Source organism: Cervus elaphus, chromosome 16, assembly GCF_910594005.1.
Source record: "Cervus elaphus chromosome 16, mCerEla1.1, whole genome shotgun sequence".
Taxonomy (NCBI): domain Eukaryota; kingdom Metazoa; phylum Chordata; class Mammalia; order Artiodactyla; family Cervidae; genus Cervus; species Cervus elaphus.
In genome coordinates, this window is record NC_057830.1 from 8,700,820 (window position 1) to 8,725,686 (window position 24,867).

A 24,867-nucleotide genomic window follows, 5' to 3' on the forward strand; every position below is an offset into this window, starting at 1 on the left:
TAAAGATGACAGCCACAATTTATTGAGATTTTACTCAAGTTTGCAACTCACAGTTGTAAGCACTTTACAGTATTTTTCCTATCATTTAATCTTCACAATCAGTTGCCAGGTAGGCACACTTATCCCCACTCCACCCTTGACGACTGAGACCCAAGGATGGGAGGCACCTCCCCTAAAGTGGCAGTCCTTGGATTTGTGGCTCTGGAATCCAAGCCCTCCACTCCCGCTTCACAACACAGCACCATACTTATCATTAACCCAGAGCCTTTATCATTAACCCAGCCCACGCGTTCTTTTATGGAATCTCATCTTCACAGCAACCCTGTAAGGTCTAGGCAAGACAGAGATCACAGAACTTTCTAAAAGAAGAAACCGAGGCTTGAATGCAAAGAAACGTATCTTGTGGGCATACCTGAATGGTCCATCTGCCCAGTGAGACCACCAGAAACTCTACAGAGAGGGAAAGGCAGGAAAGAACTCATCAAGGGCCCTTTAAGGAGAAACTGCTGTTTTCTCAACACACACACATTTTTATTCTCTATTATTATACTTACCAGGGCTTTGTGGTTGGATGATAAACATGGGCTTCTACTGATCACATTCACAGCCCACACTTCCTCTGTGGCAGGTGGAAGAAGGCAGTGATCACTTTTATGAATAAATCTCATTAAGCAAAGCAGGCCACAGCATCAGCCAAAGAGAAATGCTTAAAACAGCCATTTCTGAGAGCTGGTCTATGCTCATGCTTTCTCTTCTCTGGCCCAGAGAAAATGAACAGTCAGATTCATCTCTTACATGGTAAGTCAGCCACATAATTACATTTCATGTTCACTAGAGTCATTTATAGGGTGAACTGACATTCAGAGAGGTTAACCTAGCCAAGGTCACACTGCTAAGAAGAAGCAGATCTAGGATGAGAATCCAGGTCTCCTGCAACCCCATCCAAATGATTATCAAGTCTGGGGCACCTTATCTGTGTGGGGCTATAGAACCTTTCTACATGTAGATAAAGGCATAACAGACAGAAAGGCCAAGGGCAAGAATGGAACAGAAAATGCGGGAACTTTCCAGACATTTGACTTTGAAAGGGCCAGTTAAAAAAAAGAAAAAATCCAAGCTACCCATTATACAGATGCATAAACTGAGGACCAGCCAAAAATTACATAGCTAAAAGTGGCAGCTCAAGACCAGAACCCCAGTCTGTGCCAACTCTACCCATCACTAAACTGAGTACAGAGAGTGTTTTGCAAAAGTTACTATCGAGATGACAAGCACTCGATCCACAAGAATTTTTTTTTCCTTAGCAGGTCTAGGTCATACACAAAAAGTATAAGTCTTTGTCCTTGAGGGGTTTATGGTCTGTGCACAGGAAAACAGAATCAATAACATAAAATGGCAGTAAAGGCAGCAGCTACATCAAGAGCTCAAAGGAGGGAATTCCCGGGTGGCCCAGAGTGGTTGAATCTGGAACTTTCACTGCAGAGGCCTGGGTTTAGTCCCTGGGCAGGGAACCATCCAGCATGCCATGTGACACAGCCAAAACGCAAAATAATAATAGTAATTTTTTAAAAAGAGAGAGAGAATTTAAGGGAGGCAGAGTCAGGAATTCCCCGGATGCCCAGTGGTTAGAACCCAGTGCTTTCACAGCCAAGGGCCTGGTTTCAAGCCCTGGTCAGGGAACTAAGATATGCAAGCCCTGTGGTGTGGCCAAAAAAACCTAGGTGAGATGATTTGGATTAATAGATTAAAGAGGTAATTTTAAAAAATAAAAAAATAGAAGTGGCAGAGATGTTGGAAGACTTCCTGAAGGAGGGGTAACGATAGCTAGGCTTTAAAGCATGCAAGAAGGAGGGGCAATACGGAGGAGGGGACGAAGGTACAGACTCCCATGTATAAAATAAATAAGCTACAAAGATATACAACACAGGGAATACAGCCAATATTTTATAATAACTATAAATGGAGCATAACCTTTAAAAATGAGGAATCACTACATTGTACACCTGAAACTTACCTAGTATATCTTACATCAACTATACCTCAATTTTAAAACATCTTTTTTTTAAAAAAGCATGCATAGGAATCCAACAGATGCAAAAGAATAGCTATGTCAGTTCAGGAAACAGTTTCAACCTATTAAGGATTTCTATGGGCGATGAAGCTAAAATTGCAGATGATGGCCAGGTCTTCGGCACTGGGGAGCCTTTAAACGCCAGGCGAGGGTCTTTAGATTTGGGCCCAGGGAACAATGGGTCTTCACATTTTTTCAGCAGCAGAGCGCCTGGCAGCCTCTGAGCTCTTCATGGAATTCCACGAGGGGCAGCTTCTGCTTCACTGCAGGACAGCGTTAGTGTTAGGGAACAGGACCGCCGCTCTCCGTCTGCGGTATGAGACATACCCACAGGCATGTGCGCCTTGGAACAGAGTAAGTCCTCTGATAGACAGGATCAGTCTCTTCCAAATCTTCTCAGTAGTAGTTACATGCTGTTCCTTCCTTCCTTCTGTCTCCTGAAGGCCTGCATGCTAGCAGCAAGCCCAAGTGACGTCACTTTTCAGAAAATGTAGGGCAAGAGCAACTTAAAAGTGGAGAACACTCTGGGAATTTACTTCTTTGCTTCAGATTGGAAGGGGGCATCTTATAATTTAAGGGGCTCAAGGCAATGCCACTCAGAACAGAGTCCTCCCTGAGTCTCCATCTGACACAAAGCGGGTGAGGACCGGAGCATCGCCTGAGACCAAGCTTTGGGCCCACTTTCAGCCCCATCTGGTCATCTTCACATTTTCGGGGATCACCAGACAATGAAAGGGATGGGCGAGGGGCCTCTTCCACTCACACCAATGGTTCTAAGCAGCACAGAAAGTAGCTCAGAGTGGGACCATCAGCTTCTGCAAAGGCCAGAGGTCAGCGTGGGCTGTCGACAAGCCATTTTGGTGCAGGGTCCTGAAGGGAACACCGGATCCCCAGTGCTGACGTGACTGACAGCCTCAGGGCACCCCAGACGCTGCTCCCCTCACCGAGGCCTCGCCATCAGCCACCCTGGAGCTCCGAGGCCTCCCTGACCTCTCACCTTCAGTCCTGGGGGAAGAGGAGTACCTCCGTTCCGAGGTCACCTGGTCAGGAATGGGCAGCACCCCGTGCCCAGGATGTAGGCTTCTATGAGCTGGCAGGGGCATGGAATCCTCGGAGAGTCCGTGTGCCGTGTCCCCAGGTCCTGGGGAAGCTGAGAGGTCACGAGGAGCCGGATGTAGTAGCCGCCAAACACTGCCAGAAGCTGCTGGGCCATCTCCTGGAAGAGGCGGGGAAGCAGAGTGAGGGCCACAGAGAGGTCTCTAGAGAGTGAGGAGAAAGCCACGTGGTGCTTGGCTTTGACGCTGGTCCAGCCGTGATACTCGCTAAGAAGGACCCGGCCAGGCCCTCAGCCGGGGCTCTTGCAGATGCCTGAACGGGTCCGCAACTCCCACTCTCAAGCTCTGTGGGGCTACTGCAGTCTCCATTTCCTCATCTCCAAGGTGGGTAACCTAACTGCTAATAGGTGATAATATGCACAAAAAAGCTTCCCTAGCGGCTCAGATGGTAAAGCATCTGCCTGCAACGTAGGAGACCTGGGTTCAATCCCCGGATGGGGAAGATCCCCTGGAGGAGGAAATGGCAACCCACTCCAGTCCTCTCGCCTAGAAAATCCCATGGATGGAGGAACCTGGCAGGTTACAGTCCATGGGGTTGCAAAGAGTCGGACACGACTGAGCAGCTTCACTTTCACTTTCATGCACAAAAAAGCTAGGGAGCACTAGAGAAATTACCATTAGCTTCTACCAGCCAACCGCACACACACACACAGAGACAGTCTCTTTTTCTCTTCTTCCAGTTTCAAGTGATTTTGTAAAGTACACGAGGTCAAGGTAATGCACCTGAAGAGACTCACCAGTAAACGGAAGCAGGGCTGGGAGAATACCCCTGTGACGGCAGATTCTTCAATTTACACACAGTCGTACCTGCTGTATCACTTCAGACTAGTACTCCTATGTTAAAAGTGCTTATCAAGGCTGCTAGATCACGCCTCTCTCTTCTATGCTCTGTGAGCCCCCTTGGGAAAATAAAGGATGCTCTGTTCCAGGGACGGTGGGGTTTAGGGCCTGACTCAGTTGGATATTTAGGGGCTAAAAAAGCTGAGCCTAAAAGTACAAGGACACCGTCGCCGTCCCACTGAGAACCTGCCTTCACTTCCTGCCCCCATGCATGTGAGAGGAACAGGTTTCTCTCCAACAAACTACAATGCATCAGTTCACCCTGTTCACATATTTGCTTTTGTTTGCCGGTTTGCTGGCTGAGGCCAAAGACCTCTTCAAGCAGAGGTGTGTGTACACAGGATCTGACACAAGACAAACACGGTACCATTCCATTTAAAAGAGGCACATACGGCAATAAGTTCAGGAAGCCCAGGCGGCTCAGTGGTAAAGAGTCCATCTGCTGATGCAGGAGACCCAGGTTCAGTCCCTGAGTCAGGAAGAGCCCTTGGAGAAAGAAATGACAATGCACTCCAGTATTCTTGCCTAGAAAATGCCATAGACAGAGGAGCCTGGTGGGCTACAGTCCACGGGGTTGCAAACAGTCGGACAAGATTGAGTGACTGAGCACATGTGTGTGCGTGTGCGTGTGTGTGTTAGTCGCTCAGTCATGTCCGACCCTACGGACTGTAGCCCACCAGGCTTCACTGCCCGTGGAATTCTCCAGGCGAGAATACTAGGGTAGGTCGCCATGTCCTTCTCCAGGGGATCTTCCCGACCCAGGGATTGAACCCAGGTCTCCTGCATTACAGGCAGATTTTTTACCACTGAGCATGCACACAGAGCAATAAATTCATAGAGACAGAAAGTAGAGTGGTGGTTCCCAGGGGCTGGGGAAGGTAAGAGAGTTTGTATTTAACAGGTATGTGGTTTCAATGATGAACAATGAAGATAAAAAGGTTTTGCAGGAGGATGTAGTGATAGTTACACAACAATGTGAATGTACTTAAATGCCCTTGACTCACACACTAAAAAAGAGTTATGGTGGGAAATTTAATATTAGGTATATTTTATTGCAGTGGAAAAAAATTCAAGTAAAAAGAAAAAAGAATTGGAAAAATTGTGTTTACTGCATGTTCTTATTAACACATTTGGTCTCCAAAGTTCCATCCACCTGTCTGGCAACTGGGATTCCAGGGAAGATGCTCTAGCTCCTTACATGCAACACAGCTTAGGTGGTAGGACCCAATAAAACTTTGGAGCAGGAGGAAATGGAATTCAGCAGAGATGCACATAAGATTTCAATATCCAACTGCAATTTAAGAAGATAGATTCATGACAGACTGCCTGATAAACAGATTTTAAAAAGACCCAAATACTTATCAACATGTTCATGTTTAGGCAGGCTTACCATCTACTAACACCCAACTACACATCCCATGGAACTACCCAAAAAAAATACCAAGATATTTTTTAAATGGGGGGGGGGGGGACCTAATAAGTATTTTTTATCTAAAATTTTATATTTATTTTCCGCTTTCAGAGATCTTTCACCTGCAGTGTCTGAAGGTAATGCAGTAAGGTGTGGGTTACACCCAGGCTGTTTATGTTGGTACAGTTAGGCATCAAGAATAGGCTTTTGAATTAAAAGGGCCAAGTGGGAATATCCGCTCAGCTACCCTGGGACAGACCGGGAACAAGTCACTTCACCTTGCTGAGCCATTTCCTCAGCAGCAAAAGACAAAAAATCGAAACATCTTTCTGTTTGTGCTAGAGTGAGGATTTATTAAAGGAACTTATGGAAAGAAAGCCCAGTGTGCAGTACTCAATAAATGCCATCAATATCACTATCATTATCATTATTTAAAAAACAGAATCTAGCTGTTAGAGCAATGTTTCCTTAGAGTTATCCTTTGTGCTAGAAAAATGCTGAAAACATCAAATAGCCTACCACTTACTAATTCAGATTGAGCTTTGCATCCATTTACTTTAAAACTGATTAACATAAGCAAAGAAACTCAACAAGAAAATTTGCCTCCTGAAATCATAGGCTGGTTTCCACCTTGGATTCTGCCATATTCTCCCTTGTTATGTGACCTTGGGTAAGTCAGCTGACCCCCTGGAAGTCTATTTCACCCAACACGAAAAAAGGGAAAATAACCCATATTTCAGAGGAAATGCTAAAGAATTTTATGCATGAAAAAAATCTATAAAAATGTAAGAGGTCATTATAACTATTTATCTGCCTTTCACACACACTGGGTTCCTCCTGAAATATGACAGTCTGGACCAGGCTGAGACTTGGGCATTGATTGTATTTTCCCTCACTACGTTGTAAGGGCAGCTACTTTAAAAACATGTGCACACGCTCGATATTCATGACAGGAAATTGTATTAGTATTGGTTTGAATGAATTTGAAAAAAATCATTTAAAAGACCCATCATAGTTAATAGGCTATTTCACATAAACCCAGACATGCATGCACAAGAAAGAATGTGACCTTATATTTTCAGCTCTTTGAAGAGATTAATATATTTATCATTTTCTCTCATATTGGTCCTATTTGCAGGCTCCCCACTCCCCATCCATGCAAAAGGGAAAGTCTGGACTGGGCTGGACTTTTCATCTCCAAATCTATTGGCAAAAAACCAAAGGCAAGTGTTTGCCTGTATCACACCCTGCTGGAGATAACCCTCGCTGCAAGTCATCCAAACCGTCTGTCCTCCTGGTGAGAAGGGGGTTCCACATGCTGCAAACCACATTACCAGACTTCTGGTCTACCAGTTCTTAGCCATGCCAAACAAACAGCCTAGCTAGCAGGACCCAATAGAACTCTGGAGCAGGAGGAAATGGAATTCAACAGAGAAGCATATAAGATTTCAATATCCAACTGCAATTTAAGGAGATAGATAAATTGATGATAGATTGGTTGATAAACAGATTTTAAAATGACCCAAATATTTATCAACATCCTCATGTTGAGGTATGCTTACCATCCATTGACACACAACTACACATCCCATGGAACTATACAAAAAAATACCAAGATGCTTTTTAAATGGGGGAGGGGGGTACCCGGTAAGTATTTTATATTTAAAAATTTATATATATATTCCTCTAAACTATCTTTTAAACTGCTGTGGTGAGGAAAAAAAATATTAAAAAACTAGTAGGCTAGAAGAGGTGTATGGTCCCCACCAACTCGGTAAAGGCACGTCCCCAGGAATCTACAGCAGAACTTGAGAGCCATGCACGAACTCTATGCAAACACCCGGTGAAGGAGGGAGGCCCTGACTGGCCCAGGTGCCTATTACCTCCGGCTCGGCCTCAGGAACAAGCTGGCGAAGTTCAGTCTGCATGAGCGGCTTCTCCGCGGAACCCGGACGGTCGGGCAGGAGCGGAGCTTCCTCTAGCAGGTTCTCCGGCTCCTCATCGGCTGTGGGGCTCACCCCAGTCTCCATGACAACACACAGCTGGCTCAGTCTGCTTCTCAGCAAGGACTGCAAAGGAAGCAGAGAAGGGCTGGGTGGTATCCTCAGTTGGGTGGACGTAGGAGGCCGGGTGGCTAGCCAAGCATCAGACCCACAGAGGATAGATGGACCATCTACAGATTCAGATGCCGACCTCAGGAGACCCTGGAGCTGAGCCATATTGGAGAGATCAGATAATTCCTGCAAAAATACCATCAGAAGCACAGGGCTCAAAGATGGGAGGACTGGGCTCCGAATCCGGCATTTCCAGCTGGGGGGGCCTTGTCAGAGCCTCCGTTTCTGCTTCTGTGTAGGTGAAGCAAAATCTCCCCATTCTTCCTCAAAACACTGAAGATTCTGAACAAGGGATAGTCACCTAACTATACGGTATTTTCCTCTGCCAGAATATTTATCGTTGTTGTTGTGATAAATGAAATCTATTGTTATTTATTACTATAATTATAATTAAATGTTCACTATAAGAAATGTGGCAAATGCAACTAGTTAGAAAGGAAGAGAAAAACGGCCATCATTCCCTAGGCAAAAACAGCCATGAAAAAAAAAAAAACAGCCATGATTCCACAGAGGTATTCTTCCTTCCAAGTAACTTGCTCCTTAGACATTTTTCCAACACCAAGATAATGCAATCTGTACAATTTAGCCTCCTGGTTTATTTTCTTCTTTTGTTTTTCACTCAAGGTATCTTACCTCTTGGCTCATCTTCATCTCTTGAATGTGATCGGACAAAAACTGCACACAGGTCTCCAGGTCGAAATAGACAAACCAGAGCTGGGGACAGAAGCAGTCGTGATCACAGAGGACAAAGCCCGCCCGACCTCGAACTCTCCATCCCCAAGCCAGACCTCACCGCCTGCCTCCTCCCCACAGGCCCGCCCTTCTGGGTATGAGCAGATTCACCCTGGTCTCAGACGGGAGCCATTCTGCTGTCTCTCAGAGTTCCCCTACATGGCCGATCCCCTTTGGATGACTGGCAGACAAATGGTTTTGTATGAAAAATTTGGAAAATGTCAAACACTGTCCTGAACGGCTGAAGTCCCATCTCTCTCAAGTCACTGAACATCCCGGATAAACTGTGGACCATCCTGGACATCACATATCCACCTGGGATGAACACATGTATGTACCCCCTCTATCCACAGTGGTTGGCATGCCCTTCAGTCTGGAACCCAAAAATCAAACGAGTGAAACCCTTTAGAGCTATCACCTCTACTGTCCGTGGCCAGGTCAGAGGTAATCGACTTGGGGGCTCTGGGGCTAGGAGAGGTTAAGAAGTCTGCCTGCCCCTCGCCATCACCTCCCCTTCCACCTCCACCTCCAGAGTCCTCAAGAGGCCGGGTTAAACTCAGCCAGGTGGGAATCCTCCGTGTTCACACATTACTACCCAAGTTCTGCAAGAAACCAGTGGCGCCTGCCTCATACCCCTGTCCACAGACCCGCTCCTCTAGATCGCGGGCCTCCCTCTTCCCAGTGAGACCCAAGGTCACACCTCTCCCACTACCTCATCCCCAAGGGAATACTTTTTAAATAGATTTTTTACTTTTTATCATGAAATTTTCCAAACACATATACACAGAAGGAGAGCACAAGAAGTCATTAACTCCCAGTTACGTGTCATCTTGGTTCAGTGATTATCTCTTTATGCTACTCTTGTTTCATCTGTACCCCCACCCATTCCTCATCCTGGACCCCTCCATGCCCCACATCCCCCCAAAAAAATCCAAGATATTATATCACCCCATCTCAACATGCTACTTTGCAACTGAAAGAACCCAGTTTTTTAAAAGATGTATCCACTCCTTAGTCAATCCAGCCAGCCAGCCATACATTCAACTAACACTTGCCAAGTCGCTCCTCTGTACCAAATGATAAAAGAGGATTTAGAGATAAATGAGGCTGAAAGGACCCCCAGATTCAAGAAGCTCCTGATCTACACTATCACGCTTGACCTACCAGTAGTCTAGTGATCAAGTTCACCCTTGGTGTCAAGCAAGATCCCTTTGCATCCTACACCATCTCGGGCATGCTCCGTAAACTCAGGATCTGCCTGTGTCTGTTCTCTGCCGCAGCCTCAGTACCTAGAATAGTGCCTGGCACAATGTGGGCTCTCAGTAAATATTTTGGGGATGTATAGGTCACGTGCCCAATGGGCCTCCTACCAAAGACCGCCTGTACCCCCACCCCGGGCTCCCACTGGGTGAGATGTAGGCGTGACGCTGACTGAGGAGATGCACCAATCCCACTGGCAGAGCCCAGGCAGGATCAGGAGCCCTCAGCCTCATCCAGCCCAGCTGTGTCCCAGACCCGCTGCATGACCTCCTTCCGGTCACCTCAGATCTCGCATTTCCCTGGAGCCAGGGAAACAAGCAAGCTAGGGGGACATGGCCTTCAGGGTCTGACCTGTCTCTCCAGGGACCTCATCTGAGCACTGAGGGCTTGAAGCAGGGGAGGACCTATCTCTCGGGCAAATAAATGTTGAATGCAGAATGTGGCTTGGCTTCCTTCAAGCTGTCCTTCCAGCCCTGCCTCGTGGAGGTTCCAGGCTGCTGCTGACGGCCCCGAGAGGCGTCTCCAGAAGGGAACACAGGAGCAGGGAGGAAGGAAGGGCTGCAGACCCGGGCAGCCACTGCACAGGCCGGGGGAGCCCGGCCTCAAAGCTCCCACAGGAGGGGTCGCTCGGTGACGCGGTACCTGAATCACACTCTGGCAACCTTCCACCGTGTCCGTCACCCCCAGCAGCACCCGGTGTCTCAGGAGGGCTCCATTGGCAGCTGTCAGCCTGAGGTCTGTATTGGTGTTGGCCTAGAAGACAAATGCCAGCCTCGCGGCCCAAACTTCATGTCGTCGGGGCACTCCTGGGCCCAGGTAATAACCACACACTGTCCCAGCCCGAGACAGCACAGGACAATCTTGGCCTTTAAGACACAGCCAATGTCTCCCCTATACAAGTCTGTGGGGTTGTTGGGACAATAAATTCAGCAATGTCAGCAAGCCTGGGGTGAAGCCCAACTCCGATACTTCTGGGCAGTGTGGTCCTGGCCAACTGTGTCCCTTCTCTGAGTCTCACTTTCTTCAGGTCTGAATAAGGATAAAAAGTGTCCCCAGCCCTGAGGAAGGTGGTGAGATTGAATTGAGACTGTGTGTGAAGTACTTCACCCAGTGCCCAGGACACCGTCATGTGCCACAGATATCTGCAGGAGGAGGGGATGGGAAAGGCTCCCGCCTCTCCCAAACAGGCGGAAACCAAGGCAGTGTGTACAAATGCTGAAGCTCTCAAGGACATTGTGTGATGCAGGTTGAACACAAACAGTAAGAGTGACAACGGTCAGGGAGGAGGATCTGCACCGCCCTGAGGGACAAGGGATTTGAGACGAAAGAAGTCCTTGAACTGAGGCTCAAAGGAAGACATAAGGAAGGCTGTGTGACCACAGACCAGTTACTTAACCTCTCTGAACTTCGGTTTCCCCACTAGTGAAGAGTTAATTCTTTATGCAATACCAAGTAGGATTATGGGCTCTCCTTGTGGCTCAGATGGTAAAGAATCTGCCTGCAATGTGGGAGACCCAGGTTCAATCCCTGGGTTGGGAAGATCCCCTGGAGAAGGGGATGGCAACTCATTCCAGTATTCTTGCCTGGAGAATTCCATGGGCAGAAGAGCCTGGCGGGCTACAGTCCATTGTCTCACAAAGAGTTGGACATAACTGATCAACTAATGCACACACACACACAAGCAGGATTACAAGCACGCTGCATGTATTACATCATTTAGTTCTCCCCGCAATCCTATGAGGAGCTACAATTATTATCCCATTTTACAGATGAGAAAACTAAAGCCCCTAGAGGTTAAGCAATAAGTCACCCCAGGTTGTAGGGTTAGCAAATGATAGGGGGATCCTGCCTTCTTATCAGGTTTTTGGGCATAGATATCAGGCCCCAAATACAGAACACATAATTAGTGCTCATTAAATGATGGCCATATTAGAAAGTACAGGATCCTGGAGGATCAAAAAACAGTATGACAGAAGGGCCATTCTATACCTGGGGCCTCCATGCTGCACCTACGAGTAAAACAGTTTTGTTCATCTCTCTGCCCTATGCCCAGCACATCCCCTAGCACTTGCTGAGCCTTCATAAACACCAGCTGAATAGGGAAGAAACGGAGGAAGGAGGCAGAAACCCACAGCAGGCCTCCCCTGAACCGCCTCCCTGAAGCACCTGCCAGGTGCCAGATATTTTTCTTGCTCCTGATAAAGCAGAACACTTAGCATTTTCCCCCTCCCCAAGAGAAGGTTCTTGTTGCAAAAGCAGCCAGTTCAATTTATTTTTTATAGGCCAAACACAAGACCATGAAAGCATTAACGGAGCCCAAGGGCAGCATTATTTTGTCAGCCTCATCTCGAAGCTCAACAAAGATCCTTTCAGAATGATTGAACCATAAAGTTCCTATTCGTCCCTGTGAGCACAGGAGCTAAATGGAATTCATACCCCAGACCCTGACCACCCTTCCTCACAGCCCGCCCTCTCCTCCTGAGTCAGGCAAGAGCAGAGTGTTTACTAAAGGTCTCAAAGTGCTGGGGAGCTTCCTAAAGTAGCCAGGAGAACAGTGGAGGGGCTTCGTTGGTGATCCAGGGGTTCAGAACCCACCTGCCAATGCAGGGGACATGGGTTTGAGCTCTGCTCCGGGATGATCCCACATGCTGCGAGGCAACTAAACCCAGGCACCACATCTACTGAGCCCAGACTTAGAGCCCATGCTCTGCATCGAGAAGCCACACAATGAGAATCTGTGCACCGCAACTAGAGAGCAGCCCCTGCTTGCTGCAACTGGAGAAAGCCACGTGGAGCAACGAAGACCCAGCACAGCCAAAAATAAACAAATAAATATTTTTTTTAAAAAAAAGAAGAAGAAAGACAGACAGTGGAGGTGTGGTAGGCAGAATAATGACCTCCCAAGGCTGCTTAATCCCTACCGCACAGAGTCTGTGAATTTATGCTATGTGACATGGAGGAATTAAGGTGGGAGATGGAATTAATGATGCTAAAGAGTTAGCCTTAAAATAGGAAGACTGGCCCAGATTACCTAGACAGCCCAAAGACCCAGCAATCAAACCTGAGTCTCCTGCGTTGCAGGCAAATTCTTTACCATCTGAGCCACCAAGGAAGCCCTAAAGTCATCACAAGGGGCCTTAAAAGTGGAAGAGGGAGGGAGAAGACTCATAGTCAAGAATGTGAAAAGGACTCAGTCCACCACTGCTGGCTCTGAAGATGGAGGAAGGGGCCACGAGCCAAGAAATGCAGAAGGCCTCCAGAGCTAGAAAAGACAAGGAAACAGATTCCCCACTAGAGGTTCTAGAGAAGAGACAGCCCTGCCCTGTCAAAACTTTTAAACTACAGAACTGCAAAACAAAACATTGTTCTAAGCCACTACATTTTTGGTTATCTGTTACAGCCACAGAACACCAGTGCACTTGGGTATTGGTCCAGAATGTGGCTTGAAATCTGAGCTCCTGGCTTTGAATTCCAGCTCTGCCATTTATTAGCAGCATGACTGTGGACTACTCCTTGGGCCTTTTGGAACCTCAAGTACCTCATCTGTAACATGAACATAAAAGACTCTACCCAGAGATTTACTGGGGGATTCAACGAGTTAATGTATGTAAAGCATTTAATAGACATCTACCACAAATGAAGTGCTCAACAGTAACAAAAGACTGATGTTGAAGAAGCAGAAGACAGTTAGCAAACCATACATTAAGCCAGTGGGTATCAATCTCCTTTGTGAATGAAGTCGGGAATCAGAGGGTTCAAGCTTGGAACCCCCAACTCTGCCAGTCAGACTGGGATTGGCACAAGTTACCTAAACTCCCTGATCACCCACTCTCAGCCTCAAAGGTCGCTACTGGGATTAAATGAGATGCAACTGGCAACTGAGCCAGTTGGAGTCTGCGCCAGGCTGGAGTTCCCCCACACACAGGGGAGGTGTATGACAGGGCTCAGTCGCCTCAGAGGGCCGTCCTTGCCACCCCCAGACTCTCTCAAAACACAGCCCGCTTCCACAACACAACACACAGGGATCAGAGGGAAACACAGAAGGACCTGATCACACGTGTGACTGGTCTGCCTTGAGTCGCTGGGCACACGGACCATGGCAAAGTTTCACAGGTGGGGAAATTCTCTGAAGCAGGTGGAAGAAAAGTCTGACTTGGGGTTCTCCTGCCGGTACAGCCTCTCTGGAGGGGGCATGGCTGGGGTCCGCGGAGGGCTCACCTTCCTCTGGTGTCTCTCAAAGATGAGCACGAGAGTCAGGGTGAGGCTCATGGCAGCCAGGGTCACGAGCAGCACTCCCACCCAGTGGTCCCCCAGGGCGAACATCTGGCTGGTGGAGTAGATGTTGGCCCACACCACCACGTAGAACACCTGTGGGAAGCCAGAGGAAGGGCATGGTCAGGGACGCCTGTCCTTGGATGACGCAGCTCCACTCCCAGGGGCACCCTCTGGCCACTTCAGACACCCTCCTCGGATTTAGAGAGCTCACAGTGCCAGGCAGAGACCAATGGGGCTGTGGGGGCCTGTGAGAATGAGCCCTTGTTCCTTGTTCATAAGTAGAGGGAGAGGCAAGGGGTTAGAACAGGTATTCCAAATTCCTGCTAACTCTGACTTTAAATAAAACAGAAAAGGACAGGGCTTGGGAGTGAGATGAATCTGAGTCAGAAGCCCATGTTGATCCTTTAAATGCTAGGCGGACTTAACATGTTATAGCACCTCTCTGAGCCTCAGTTCCTTATCCATAAAATGGGGATAATAATACCTCCCTCCTGTGGCTGTTATAAAGGTCAATAAAAGAACCAACTCCCAGAGAGCAGAAAGGTCTTGGATATCAAGACCAGATACTAAGACTGGGGCCTCGGGGGTGGGTCTGCAGATTCCCAGTGCCCCGGCCTCTGCCCTTAGTAAACCTGCCTTCTACCGCTTACATGAGGAGCTGGGAACAACTCTCCCCCATAAACCTCCTCCTACACCAAACCCAGGGCCACGGGTACTGCTCTCTCCCAGGCAGCCCGGCCACCAGCCCCTAAACCCGTCACCAGCACCCCCAGCGGCAGGGCATGGCACTGAATTCAGCAGAGTCTGAAGGGACCCCGGCCTCCTTACCACGGCGAAGGCCAGCCGCATGGGCCTCGAGTTGTAGATGATGTACCTCCTCACTTGGGGCTCTAAGAGGGCGCTCTCAGCCAGGCTCCTGTACTGGTCAGCTGGGACCTGTTCGGCCACCCAAGGGAAAGAGACTCGTCGGCCACAGAGAACCACGCCCCTCGTCTTCCCACCAGCAAGCATGCTGTGTGCAGTTCACGTGGCTATCATGTGGAAGGGGGGTGAGCGCATCTGGCGCACGGAGCCCCGAGTGGCATCACAGGGTCAGAGAAGGATGGGCCCTACTGGGGGGACGGGACAGCTCGAGAGCCAGGGGGACATCCAAGAGAGGGACCCCCATCACCCCAGGCTCAGCACCTCACACAGACCCAGGAGGGCCTAATGGTTAAGGGGCAGGCCCTGGAGTTGCCCAGCCCTGGGTCCAAACCTTGGCCCTGCCCCTCATGTGCTATGTGACCTGGAACAAGGAAACCCACTTCTCTGAGCCTCACTTTCCTCCTCTGGGAAATGAGGGTGATAAATGTACACTTTACAGAGGTGATGTGCATATTAAACAAGATAACACATATAACACTTACATATGCATTACACAGTGAGTGAAAGTCTCTCAGTCATGTCCGACTCTTTGCGACCACATGGACTTAGTTCATGGAACACTCCAGGCCAGAATACTGGAGTGGGTAGCCTTTCCCTTCTCCAGGGGATCTTCCCAACCCAGGGATCGAACCCAGGTCTCCCACATTGCAGGCGGATTCTTACCAGCTGAGCCACAAGGGAAGCCCATATATTACACAGTTAATATATGTATAATATATATACATATTATCTGGACATCTTTGGGAGTTTCTGTTCTCTTACTTGGGGCTTCCCTGGTGGCTCAGATGGTATACAATCTACCTGCAACGCCAAAGACCTGGGTTTGATCTCAGGTCTGGGTTGGGAAGATCCCCTGGAGGAGGGCATGGTAACCCACCCCAGTATTTTGCCTGGAAAGTCCCCATGGACAGAGTAGAGTAGCCCAGTGGGTTACAGTCCATGGGGCTGCAAAGAATCAGACGTGACTGAGTGACTAAGCACAGAGTAGTCCTCTCACTCAGATGGATATGTGTATCTAACTATCTGCTTAGACAAGCCCAGGGCCACTTCCAAAGTGAACACCTGATATACAAGCGTCAGTATCAAACTACACCAACAACTATTAATACAGTCCAAGATACTGAAAACTCACATCTTCCTGCCCAAGCAAAACGCCCTAGAGCATAAAGGTCTTACGAGAATGGACTGCTTAAGAACACAGAATTTAATCATTAGAGACGATATTTAGGAGCATGGTAGAACAATATGCAAACTGTTCACCAGTGAAGAAAACCCCATCTGAAGACAACTGTTTAAGGAAAATGTCCTTTTGTACAAAGGCTGAAAGGAAGCGTGGGAAGGAAAACCAGCTGTCTGCTGAGGTGGGGTGAGCACTGTCAACTTGGAACGTTTCCCATTACTGGTGCTAAAATGTTTTAAACCATAATACCATTCTGTGCTAACGGAGTAAATTCTCAAGTCTTCAGGGTAAAATTAGCATTGTAGCTTCCTTATCCATAAATAATCCATCCTGGGCAGTGATGATCAAGACCTCATCACTCTAAAGGATATGAGAAGAGTGAGAACCACACCTGTGGGAACTTAAAGAGCCACAATTTATTGAACATTTACTATGTGCCAGAGCCAGTGCACGTGTTCCTTGAGCACTATGTCTTCTCATTTGCACAGAAACCCCGGTGTGTGACCCCAGGCACGGGGACCTAGTCACCTCTGTAGTAATCACGGAGCAGCTAAGTGCCCAGCACAGGGCGGACACCCCCAAACACACATCTATTAAGCGAATTGGCATTTCAAGCATGGGGTAGGTGCTTAAAAAAAATGCTGTGAATCACTGCTATGTTTAAAACGGATGACCAACAAGGACCTATTGTAACACACATGGAACGCTGCTCAATATTATGCTACAGCCTGGGTGGGCAGGGAGTCTGGGGCGGGGTGGGATAGATACATGTTTGTGTATGGCTGAGTCCCTTCACTGTTCACCTGAAACTATCACAACATTGTTAATTGACTATACCCCAAAATAAGACAAAAAAAATAAAAATAAACAGAATTTTAAAAAAACAATGAATGAACCAGTAAAAAAAAAAAAAAGTTGCCAATAATGAAATGATAGAATAGATAAGACAGACAGATGGGTGGATTGATGGGTAGATGGGAGAAAAAGTAATAAGGATACAATAAAGTCAGCACTCACCTGAATACCCCAGGTCTGCAGTTGCTCTTCGGCAGCTCCCAGGTCAAATGAGATGGGCGCACAGGTATTGTCGATCCGGAGCACCGTGAGGATCTGGCCATTGCGGAGCTCTGAAAGCAGACAGACGCTTCATCTGGCTAAGCGATAAGGACTTGGGGTGAACCCAGACCTTGATGGCATCACCTCCTCCGGCCTTGAGAACATTCACATGGCAAGGAAGGACTTGCCATCCTCAAACCTTCCAATGAAGGCTGAAGGTAAAAGTAAGGGTCTAATCAGCTGGCCAGAAATAGGAAGATTCCTAGGTTATCTGGGTGAAGTGGAAAATGTTAGTTGCTGATTGATGTCCAAGTTTTTGCGACCCCATGGGCTGTAGCCTACCAAGCTCCTCTGTCCATGGGATTCTCCAGGCAAGAATACTAGAGTGGATAGCCATTCCCTTCTCCAGGGGAATCATCCTGACCCAGGGATCAAACTCCAGGCTCCTGCATTACAGGCAGATTCTTTACCTTCTAAGCCACTAGGGAAGCCCAGATAATCTGGGGAGGGGTCCACTGCAATCACAAGGATCCTTAAAAGTGGAAGAGGGAGGCAGCAGAAGAGCCAGGAGGGCTGTGACTATGGAAGAAAGGTACAAAGAGATGGAACACCTCTGGCTTTAAAGTGGCAGAAGGCTTCAGGAGCCAAGGGATAGAGGCAGCCTTTAGACGCTAGGAAAGAAAAGGAAATAGAGTCTCTCCTGGAGCTTCCTAACACAGCCCTGCTGACCTCATGATCTGAGCTCAGTGAGGCCAGTATCAGACTCCTAACCTACCGAGCTGTAAGAGGATCACTGCATTTTCTAAGCCCCTGTTAGTGGTCATTGTTACAATAACCACAGAAAACTAACCCACCAACTTATTGGCAAGCCCTCCCCAGGATATCAGCACTCATCATTTTAAAAGCATAAATTGCATGAAAGTCATACCTCAAAAAGCTCACCAGCTCAGGCTTATCACAACCTCTCATGCCTGCCCTGCAGCGCTGTACTGAAGCCAGACCAGGAGCCAGAGTGAGGCAATCCAAGCCAGACCAGGAGCCAGAGTGAGGCAATCCCCTCAGGCCCAGGAGAAAGGCAGCAGAAAGAGGCCACACCTACTCCCCTTCTGAGTGCACTCTGTCCGAAAGGACTGAGCTCTTCCCTCAGCTATGAGGCCCCGGGAGCCACTGGTGAGCAGCGCAAAGCTGGGGCTGGCCGAGCCCCGAGATGCTAGGATCCTAGAGTTTAGCCACTCAAGGCTGGGAGCTGAATATTTCAGCACATTTTCTGTAGCTGTTGCTCAGAAGAGGAGCAGGACTGAAGGGGGTAAGCCATAAACATGTTATCTACTGGCACAGACCCCAGCTCTGGGCAATACTGGAGTCTTAAAGCTCTACCTTCCTGGGGATTCCTCCTCAATCACTCCCTCAATCACTCCTCCACCCCCTCACCCAGTCCATCCCTGGGCCCTGCCAACTGGGGCCAGCAAAATCTCTCCCAGCTCCATGCACCCCTCGGCATCTTGGCCACAACCCTCTCCCAGGCTCCCTTCCCCTCTCCCTGTCCCCCGTCTCCTAACTGGCTTCTCCAACTGCTCTTCCTCTTACAGTGCATTCACAGAGCAGCCAGGGCACAAATCAAATGATATGAATCCTCTGAGTAAAACTATTCAATAGAGGCCTTCCCTGGTGGTCCAGTGGGTAAGAATCTGCCCGCCAATGCAGGGGTCTCAGGTTCAATCCCTGGTCTGGGAAGATCCTACATGACGTGGAGCAACTAAGCCCGTGGGCTGCAACTACTGAAGCCCATGTATGCCCTAGGGCCCATGCTCTGCAACAAGAAAAGACACCGCAATGAGAAGCCCGTGCACCTCAACTAGAGAGTAGCCCCCATTCCCTCAACTAGCGAAAGCCCGCACACTGCAATGAAGACCCAAGCTCAACCAAAGTTAAATAAACAAATAATTTTTTTTTTTTTTAAAGTAACTTCCAATAGCTTCCCAGTGCTCTGAAGAAAACCAACCTCCTTACCATACTCCCCCAGTCCTTAGAAGAACTAGCCTCCTGCCAAACCAGCTTGAAGGCTCAGCCTCATTCTGTGTCTTGCTGCTCCAGCCTCCTTTGTTCCTTGGACATGCAGTGTTCTCTCCCACCCCAGGGCCTTTGCATATGCTCTTCCCTCTCTCTCCCTAGAACACCTACCCCTGGCATCACTCCCTTAGATTCCAGCCATCATTTGCGTTCCAGTTCATTAATCCCTTTCCCAGGGAGTCTGCCTTGATGCTCTAAACTCTTGTCAGGTCAAATCTGTCTGATAAACCTGCCCATCACTGCCCTTCTCCTTTATGCTCACTAAAGATGAGTTACTCAATTAGTCCACTGTCTCCATCCAAACAATAGACTCCCACATGGGTTTTACACATCACTGAATCCCCTGAGCTGGATTCGGTGCCAAGTATACAGCCGGTACTAGATAAATGTTTCATGTCTGAAAGAAGTGGGGGAAGCACACTCAAGATGGTTTGGGGTTCAAATTGTAACTGAGCCTCTCACTAACAGAAAAACCCTGAAGAAGCAATTTAATTCCTGGCCATCCCCTTAGAGGATGATGATATCCACTGCAGAGGATTTTGCAAATAATTAAGACGGTGAAAATACAGCGTTTAGTGTAAAATGGGTGCTGAATAACTGGCTGCTATGGTTGTCATCATTTAAAGCTTGTCAGAGCGCCTAAGTTACCATAAAGCCACACTGGTTTAGTTGTATTGGTTTTTATCCTCCCACACCTTGTTCCAGAAAGGATTTCATAAAAATAAAATATGAAAAGGCAAAATTATACAATTAAGATTTTAAAATAAGCAAATGAAGGAAAATAGATAAAAAGAAGATAAAGGCTGGAATAAAAATAGACCAACAAAATAAAATATGAATAGTTTCCGGGGACTAAGCCCTTCCTATGCAGCAGGCACAGTCTCAGGGTCAGAGTCCTGATTCCATTTAATCCTCCAAGAGCCCTGCGCTTAGTCACTAAGTTGCGTCTGACTTTGCAACTCCATAGACTGTAGCCCACCAGGCTCCTCTGTCCAGGGGGGTTCTCCAGGCAAGAATACTTGCCATGCCCTCCTCCAGGGGATCTTCCCAACCCAGGGATCAAACCCAGGTCTCCCGCATTGCAGGCAGATTCTTTACCGTCTGAGCCACCAGGGAAGCCCAAGAATACTGGAGTGGGTAGCCTATCCCTTCTCCAGGGGCTCTTCCCAATCCAGGAATCAAACCAGGGTCTCCCGCAAGAGCCCTAGAAAGTGGAAAACGATTACTATGGGAAAGGAAACAGGGCCTCTGAAAGGAGAACCAGCTTGCCTGGTGGTAGCAGGGGAAATGAAAGTAAGAGAGAGGAGAAGTGAAAAGAAAGAGGAGCACAGAAAAGGCAGGCAGGTGTGCTAGAGGAGCCTCAGACCAGCCTTTCACTGCACAGTGGGAAACCCACACTGATCTGGACCTCAGGCTTGGAGCCTGTGAGCTGCTCCCCCAGCCTGGCTCTCTGCACTGTGTGGACAGCGTTTGCCCGAGCAACGCAAAGACTTTTCACGGTGATGGTGTCTTTGTTTCCCTTTCAAACCATGAATTCCTGGATTCTTGGCCATAATCTCGCTCCTCTGTTTCTTAAAGTGAGAACTGTAACTCCTCCACTTAAAAATCCTTGTTTTCACACTCAGGCTAAGAAAAAGGATCTGAAAAGCTACCAAAAAACGTGTGTGTGTACAAGTGTGTCTGTGTGGATGTGTATGTATGTGTGTGCACATACAGAAAGCTATTTCCTTAAAGGGGCAAGAACTGGCTTGCCAAAAACCAGTGGAGCAATGTCTTCAAAGAGCTGAAGGCAAATTATTCCATTCTCTTTCATTCTACTGGTCTGTGTGTATGTGTGAATTGCTTTCCTAATAACAGAAGACATAAAAGGAACCCTTGTTTTTAAGTTTGAAATCATCTAAGAAACCAGCCACAATGTAAAATGCCAACTCCACTTGCCTATGCCCAGCCACTCATTCATTCATTAATTCATTCATTCAAAATACTTACTGAGTTTTGACCAACCTAGACAGCATATTAAAAAGCAGAGACATTACTTTGCCAACAAAGGTCCACCTAGTCAAGGTTATGGTTTTTCCAGTAGCCATGTATGGATGTGAGAGTTGGACTATTAAGAAAGCTGAGCGCAGAGGAATTGATGCTTTTGAACTGTGGTGTTGGAGAAGACTCTTGAGAGTCCCTTGGACTGCAAGGAGATCCAACCAGTCCATCCTAAAGGAGATCAGTCCTGGGTGTTCATTGGAGGGACTGATGTTGAAGCTGAAACTCCAATACTTTGGCCACCTGATGCGGAGAGCTGACTCACTGGAAAAGATGCTGGGAGGGATTGGGGGCAGGAGGAGAAGGGGACAACAGAGGATGAGATGATTGGATGGCATCACCAACTCAATGGACATGAGTTTGAGTAAACTCTGGGAGTTGGTGATGGACAGGGAGGCCTGGCGTGCTGCGGTTCATGGGGTCGCGAAAAGTCGGACACGAGTGAGCAACTCAACTGAACTGACTATGGGCCAAGCTGTGTGCTAGGTACTACAGACACAGGGATGAACAAAGCAACGCAGAGCCCCTGCCCTCATGCAGCTTACATTTTACTTAGGAAGCTGGACATTTCACATATTATTACACAGGGAATTAATTTAATTACAAACTGCTAAGTGCCACAGGGAGAAGCAGGGGTATATCAGAGGGTCTGGCTTAGGCTGGGCCATCAGGGGAGGATTCCCCACGGAAGGGATATCTGAACTGAGCTCTGAAGGATGAAAGGAAATAAAGCAGAGGAAAGGAGATGGGGGAGGGGCAGAACACACAAAACGGACAGCAGGTGCAAAGGCCTTGGGGCAGGGGCAGCAGGAGCCATTGAGGCAGGCCTTGCAAGCTGGTGAATGACCAATCATGCTTAGCCCAGTGGGAAACACTGACACAGAAATGGAAACAGAAGGTTGTGCATTTTTAAAAACCCCTCGGAGATGCCACGAAGAGACAATGGAAGGGGCAAGGAGGAGAGGTGCTAGGAAGCTATAGCATCCTAGCAGAGGGCAAGCTAAGGAATCCAGTGGAAGAATAAGTAGCAATGACAGAAATGCCTGGAAACACATCCCCAAAATGCCCACCCTTATCTGAGGCACTTCTGTGCCCTTCCACTCACCTCTCCCCAAGCATACTATCTGAGTCCAGCTCAGCATCCTAGGGGAGGGGGCAGGGGGGTAGAGGAGGAAGGAATTAAGGGTCATGACCCTACCTTGCCCCCAGCCAGGAGGGCTTCCGCCAGGCAGGGCGCTCCAGCCAGGGGAGGAGGCGGGCAAGGGGCCAGCCGCCCCGCCGGGGTCCATGTGCGGTTCACACGCCATCGCAGCACCAGCAGGACTCCTACTTCCCCTTCTCGGAGCTGCGGTTCATCCTGGAGCAGCCAGCTCAGCTTCGCCTGCCTTCAGAAAACAACATCACGAGAAAAAACTTCAGGCCTGGTCCTGGGCTGGCCAGCTTCCTCAGACTCTCAAGGCCAAAGCCATCACCAGGCTGAGGCGAGCACCCAGAGTCTTTCCTCGGACTGTGGTCTCGTTGATCAGGCTAAGGAACGTTCTCAGAGGGAATGAAGAGGAGGAGCCAGAACCCTCCAAGGCCTGGGCTGAGCACTTCCCTCTGGTCTTGGATCTTCTCCAGCTCAGACACATCCAGGAACCACAGGGAACTCACGAGCTGACCAGACCCCACTCTCAGGCATCTGGGATTTCCCCTCCTGACTGAGCACAGGATAGGTCTACTCATCACAGGGAGCCTTGTTTATACAAGGCAACAAAATGTTATAAAAAGAAAAGAGCAAGGACTTCAGCACCAAAGGACCTAGATGTGAACCTTCACTTGACCCTCACGTGCTCTGGGACATCCACTGTCAAGGTGCTTAGCTCCCCAAGCCTTGCTGACCTCACCTGCAAAATGGGTGCAGAGAGGCCAGCCCGGCATAGCTGCTGTGGGGCTACACAAAGAAATACAAGTGTGGCATCCAGTATCCTGCTCACCATCAGGCCCAATTCCTCACAGGTTTTTTTCCATTTCCTCGGAGACAGAGCTGCGAGTTAAAGATGTGACGTGACCCACCAAAGTGGGGTGGCTGGGAGCTAGGGGACAGATGAACCAGGCCATCCAGCTCCAGAATCCAAGCCCATCACTCCCACATCTCTGAACCTCGGAACCCAGGTCTAGCTATGGCTGAGCCTCTTTCTTAAACCACCTTAAAAAACAGTGGGTGGAAGGAGACTGCGTTTCCCAGGTGTGATCTAGCAACACATTCGAGTTGGCATCTGAGCTGCCAAGCTGTGGGAGGGCAGGGACCATCTCCCCCAAGCCTGGTGCACAGTAGGCACTCCCAAACACTGCTGAATATCAGTCAATCATATCACCCCTTACTTCCTTCCTCTTCCCTGGTACCCCCAAGAGGCATGAAAACAACAGCCCAAGGATGTCTCCCTGCACTTGACGATAAACGAGGTTCTGCTCCATCCGATGGGGTCCTAGGCCTATGGGACAAAGAGAATCCTTGGATCTATGCTCCAGACCAGGAACCCAGGGACATCCGAGCTAGGAACCTGTTTCCCAGAGAGGCTATACTGGAGTCTCAGAAATGTTTGTGTGGCCCAGGAGCCCCCTGTCCCTCCTCCAGGCAGAAGGGACCATCCACAAGCTTAAGCTGCCCAGACAGCCTTGCACACAGCGTGGAAGGTTCATTAGCTGCAGAATCCCACAACTAGACAGTATCTTTAGGAGGCAATCCCCATCACCCCAGTTGGCCCAATTAGCCTCCCACAAAGTCCCAACCAGGAGAAGTCACAAACCTGCAGGCTATTTAGTGTAATGGAGAAAAGCAACCTGCACAGTCCTGCCACCTCCCACGTGTATGACCTGGAGCAAGGGACTTGCATCACCTCAGTTTCTTCACGTGTAAATGGGAACGAGGCAACAAGGTTGTTGTGAGGCTTAAAGAATTCAAACTTAAATCGCTTGAGAGCAGCAGAGGGCAAAACGGAACATATCAATCGTTATTTTTACTCATAGATATTCCCCAAGAATCTTCTAGTGCCAGGCCCTGTGCTTTCTAGACTATAAAGCCAGAAATAAAATCTTAAGTCCCTGTTTGGCCCTCTTTGATAGGTACCACCATCTGGTAGAAAAGACAAACTCAGAGAAAGAGAAACAAGAAACAGACAAAGATCAGAGAAGGCAGTCAGGGGGAACCGGCAGCACCTTGGATTGAGGGAAGACTTCTTCTGGAGGCTTCTCAGAGCAGGGAAGGAGGCTCCTGGCTTGGAAAAGGTGGAGGGAGAGAAGGAACTGCCCAGTGGGGAGAGGTACAAGCCAGAGGGCAGGATGGGGCCAATCGAGGCGGCCTCCGCTCTCACCCTGTAGCCTCTCATCCAAACTGGAGGCTGCAGAGGGCAGGAGGGGTGTTGGCAAGACTAGCCAAGGGCAGGTGCTGACCCATCACCGACTAGTGTGTTCTGGGCTGCCACCCTCCTCCAGCCCTGCACTAGCCCTAATGGGACAAGGGAGAGAAGGTCAGGCCCCAGGATGGAGACAGGCAGGGAGTGAGCCCAGTCCTGAAGTTCCTCCAACTAACTGGCCATCCACTCCCCAGCTTCCTAATTCCCCTTGCTGATTCCATTTAACCAAACCTTCCAATTACCCATCTTTCTGAGTTGGGTAGCAAGCCTCTGCAAAAATCTCCGTTTCTGCAGAGTGCCCAGTATCCCCAGAAGACCCCCTGCGCCTCCCTGAGATGTGTGTGTGTGTGTGTGTGTGTGTATGTGAGATGTGTGTGTCTGTGT

At 48.7% G+C, this 24,867-nt stretch overlaps 1 protein-coding gene across 4 annotated transcripts in view; it reads right to left on the reverse strand.

Annotated features, from left to right (window-relative positions):
• The window catches only part of TMEM268 (transmembrane protein 268), a 26,661-nt gene continuing 1,794 nt past the window's right edge, over positions 1–24,867 (reverse strand). For 2 of the 4 annotated variants that reach the window (XM_043870628.1, XM_043870630.1), the window contains exons 2-9: positions 22,287–22,473; positions 16,940–17,049; positions 14,647–14,754; positions 13,762–13,911; positions 10,186–10,296; positions 8,185–8,265; positions 7,321–7,506; positions 1–3,287 (exon numbers count right to left, since the gene is read on the reverse strand). In XM_043870628.1, coding sequence (XP_043726563.1) covers positions 3,108–3,287; positions 7,321–7,506; positions 8,185–8,265; positions 10,186–10,296; positions 13,762–13,911; positions 14,647–14,754; positions 16,940–17,049; positions 22,287–22,395 — 1,035 coding nt within the window. In that variant the 5' untranslated portion in view covers positions 22,396–22,473 and the 3' untranslated portion in view covers positions 1–3,107. Of the gene's footprint in view, positions 3,288–4,891; positions 5,318–7,320; positions 7,507–8,184; positions 8,266–10,185; positions 10,297–13,761; positions 13,912–14,646; positions 14,755–16,939; positions 17,050–22,286; positions 22,474–24,867 lie in introns of those variants that run through there. The other 2 variants (XM_043870629.1, XM_043870631.1) reach the window with 2 other exon arrangements.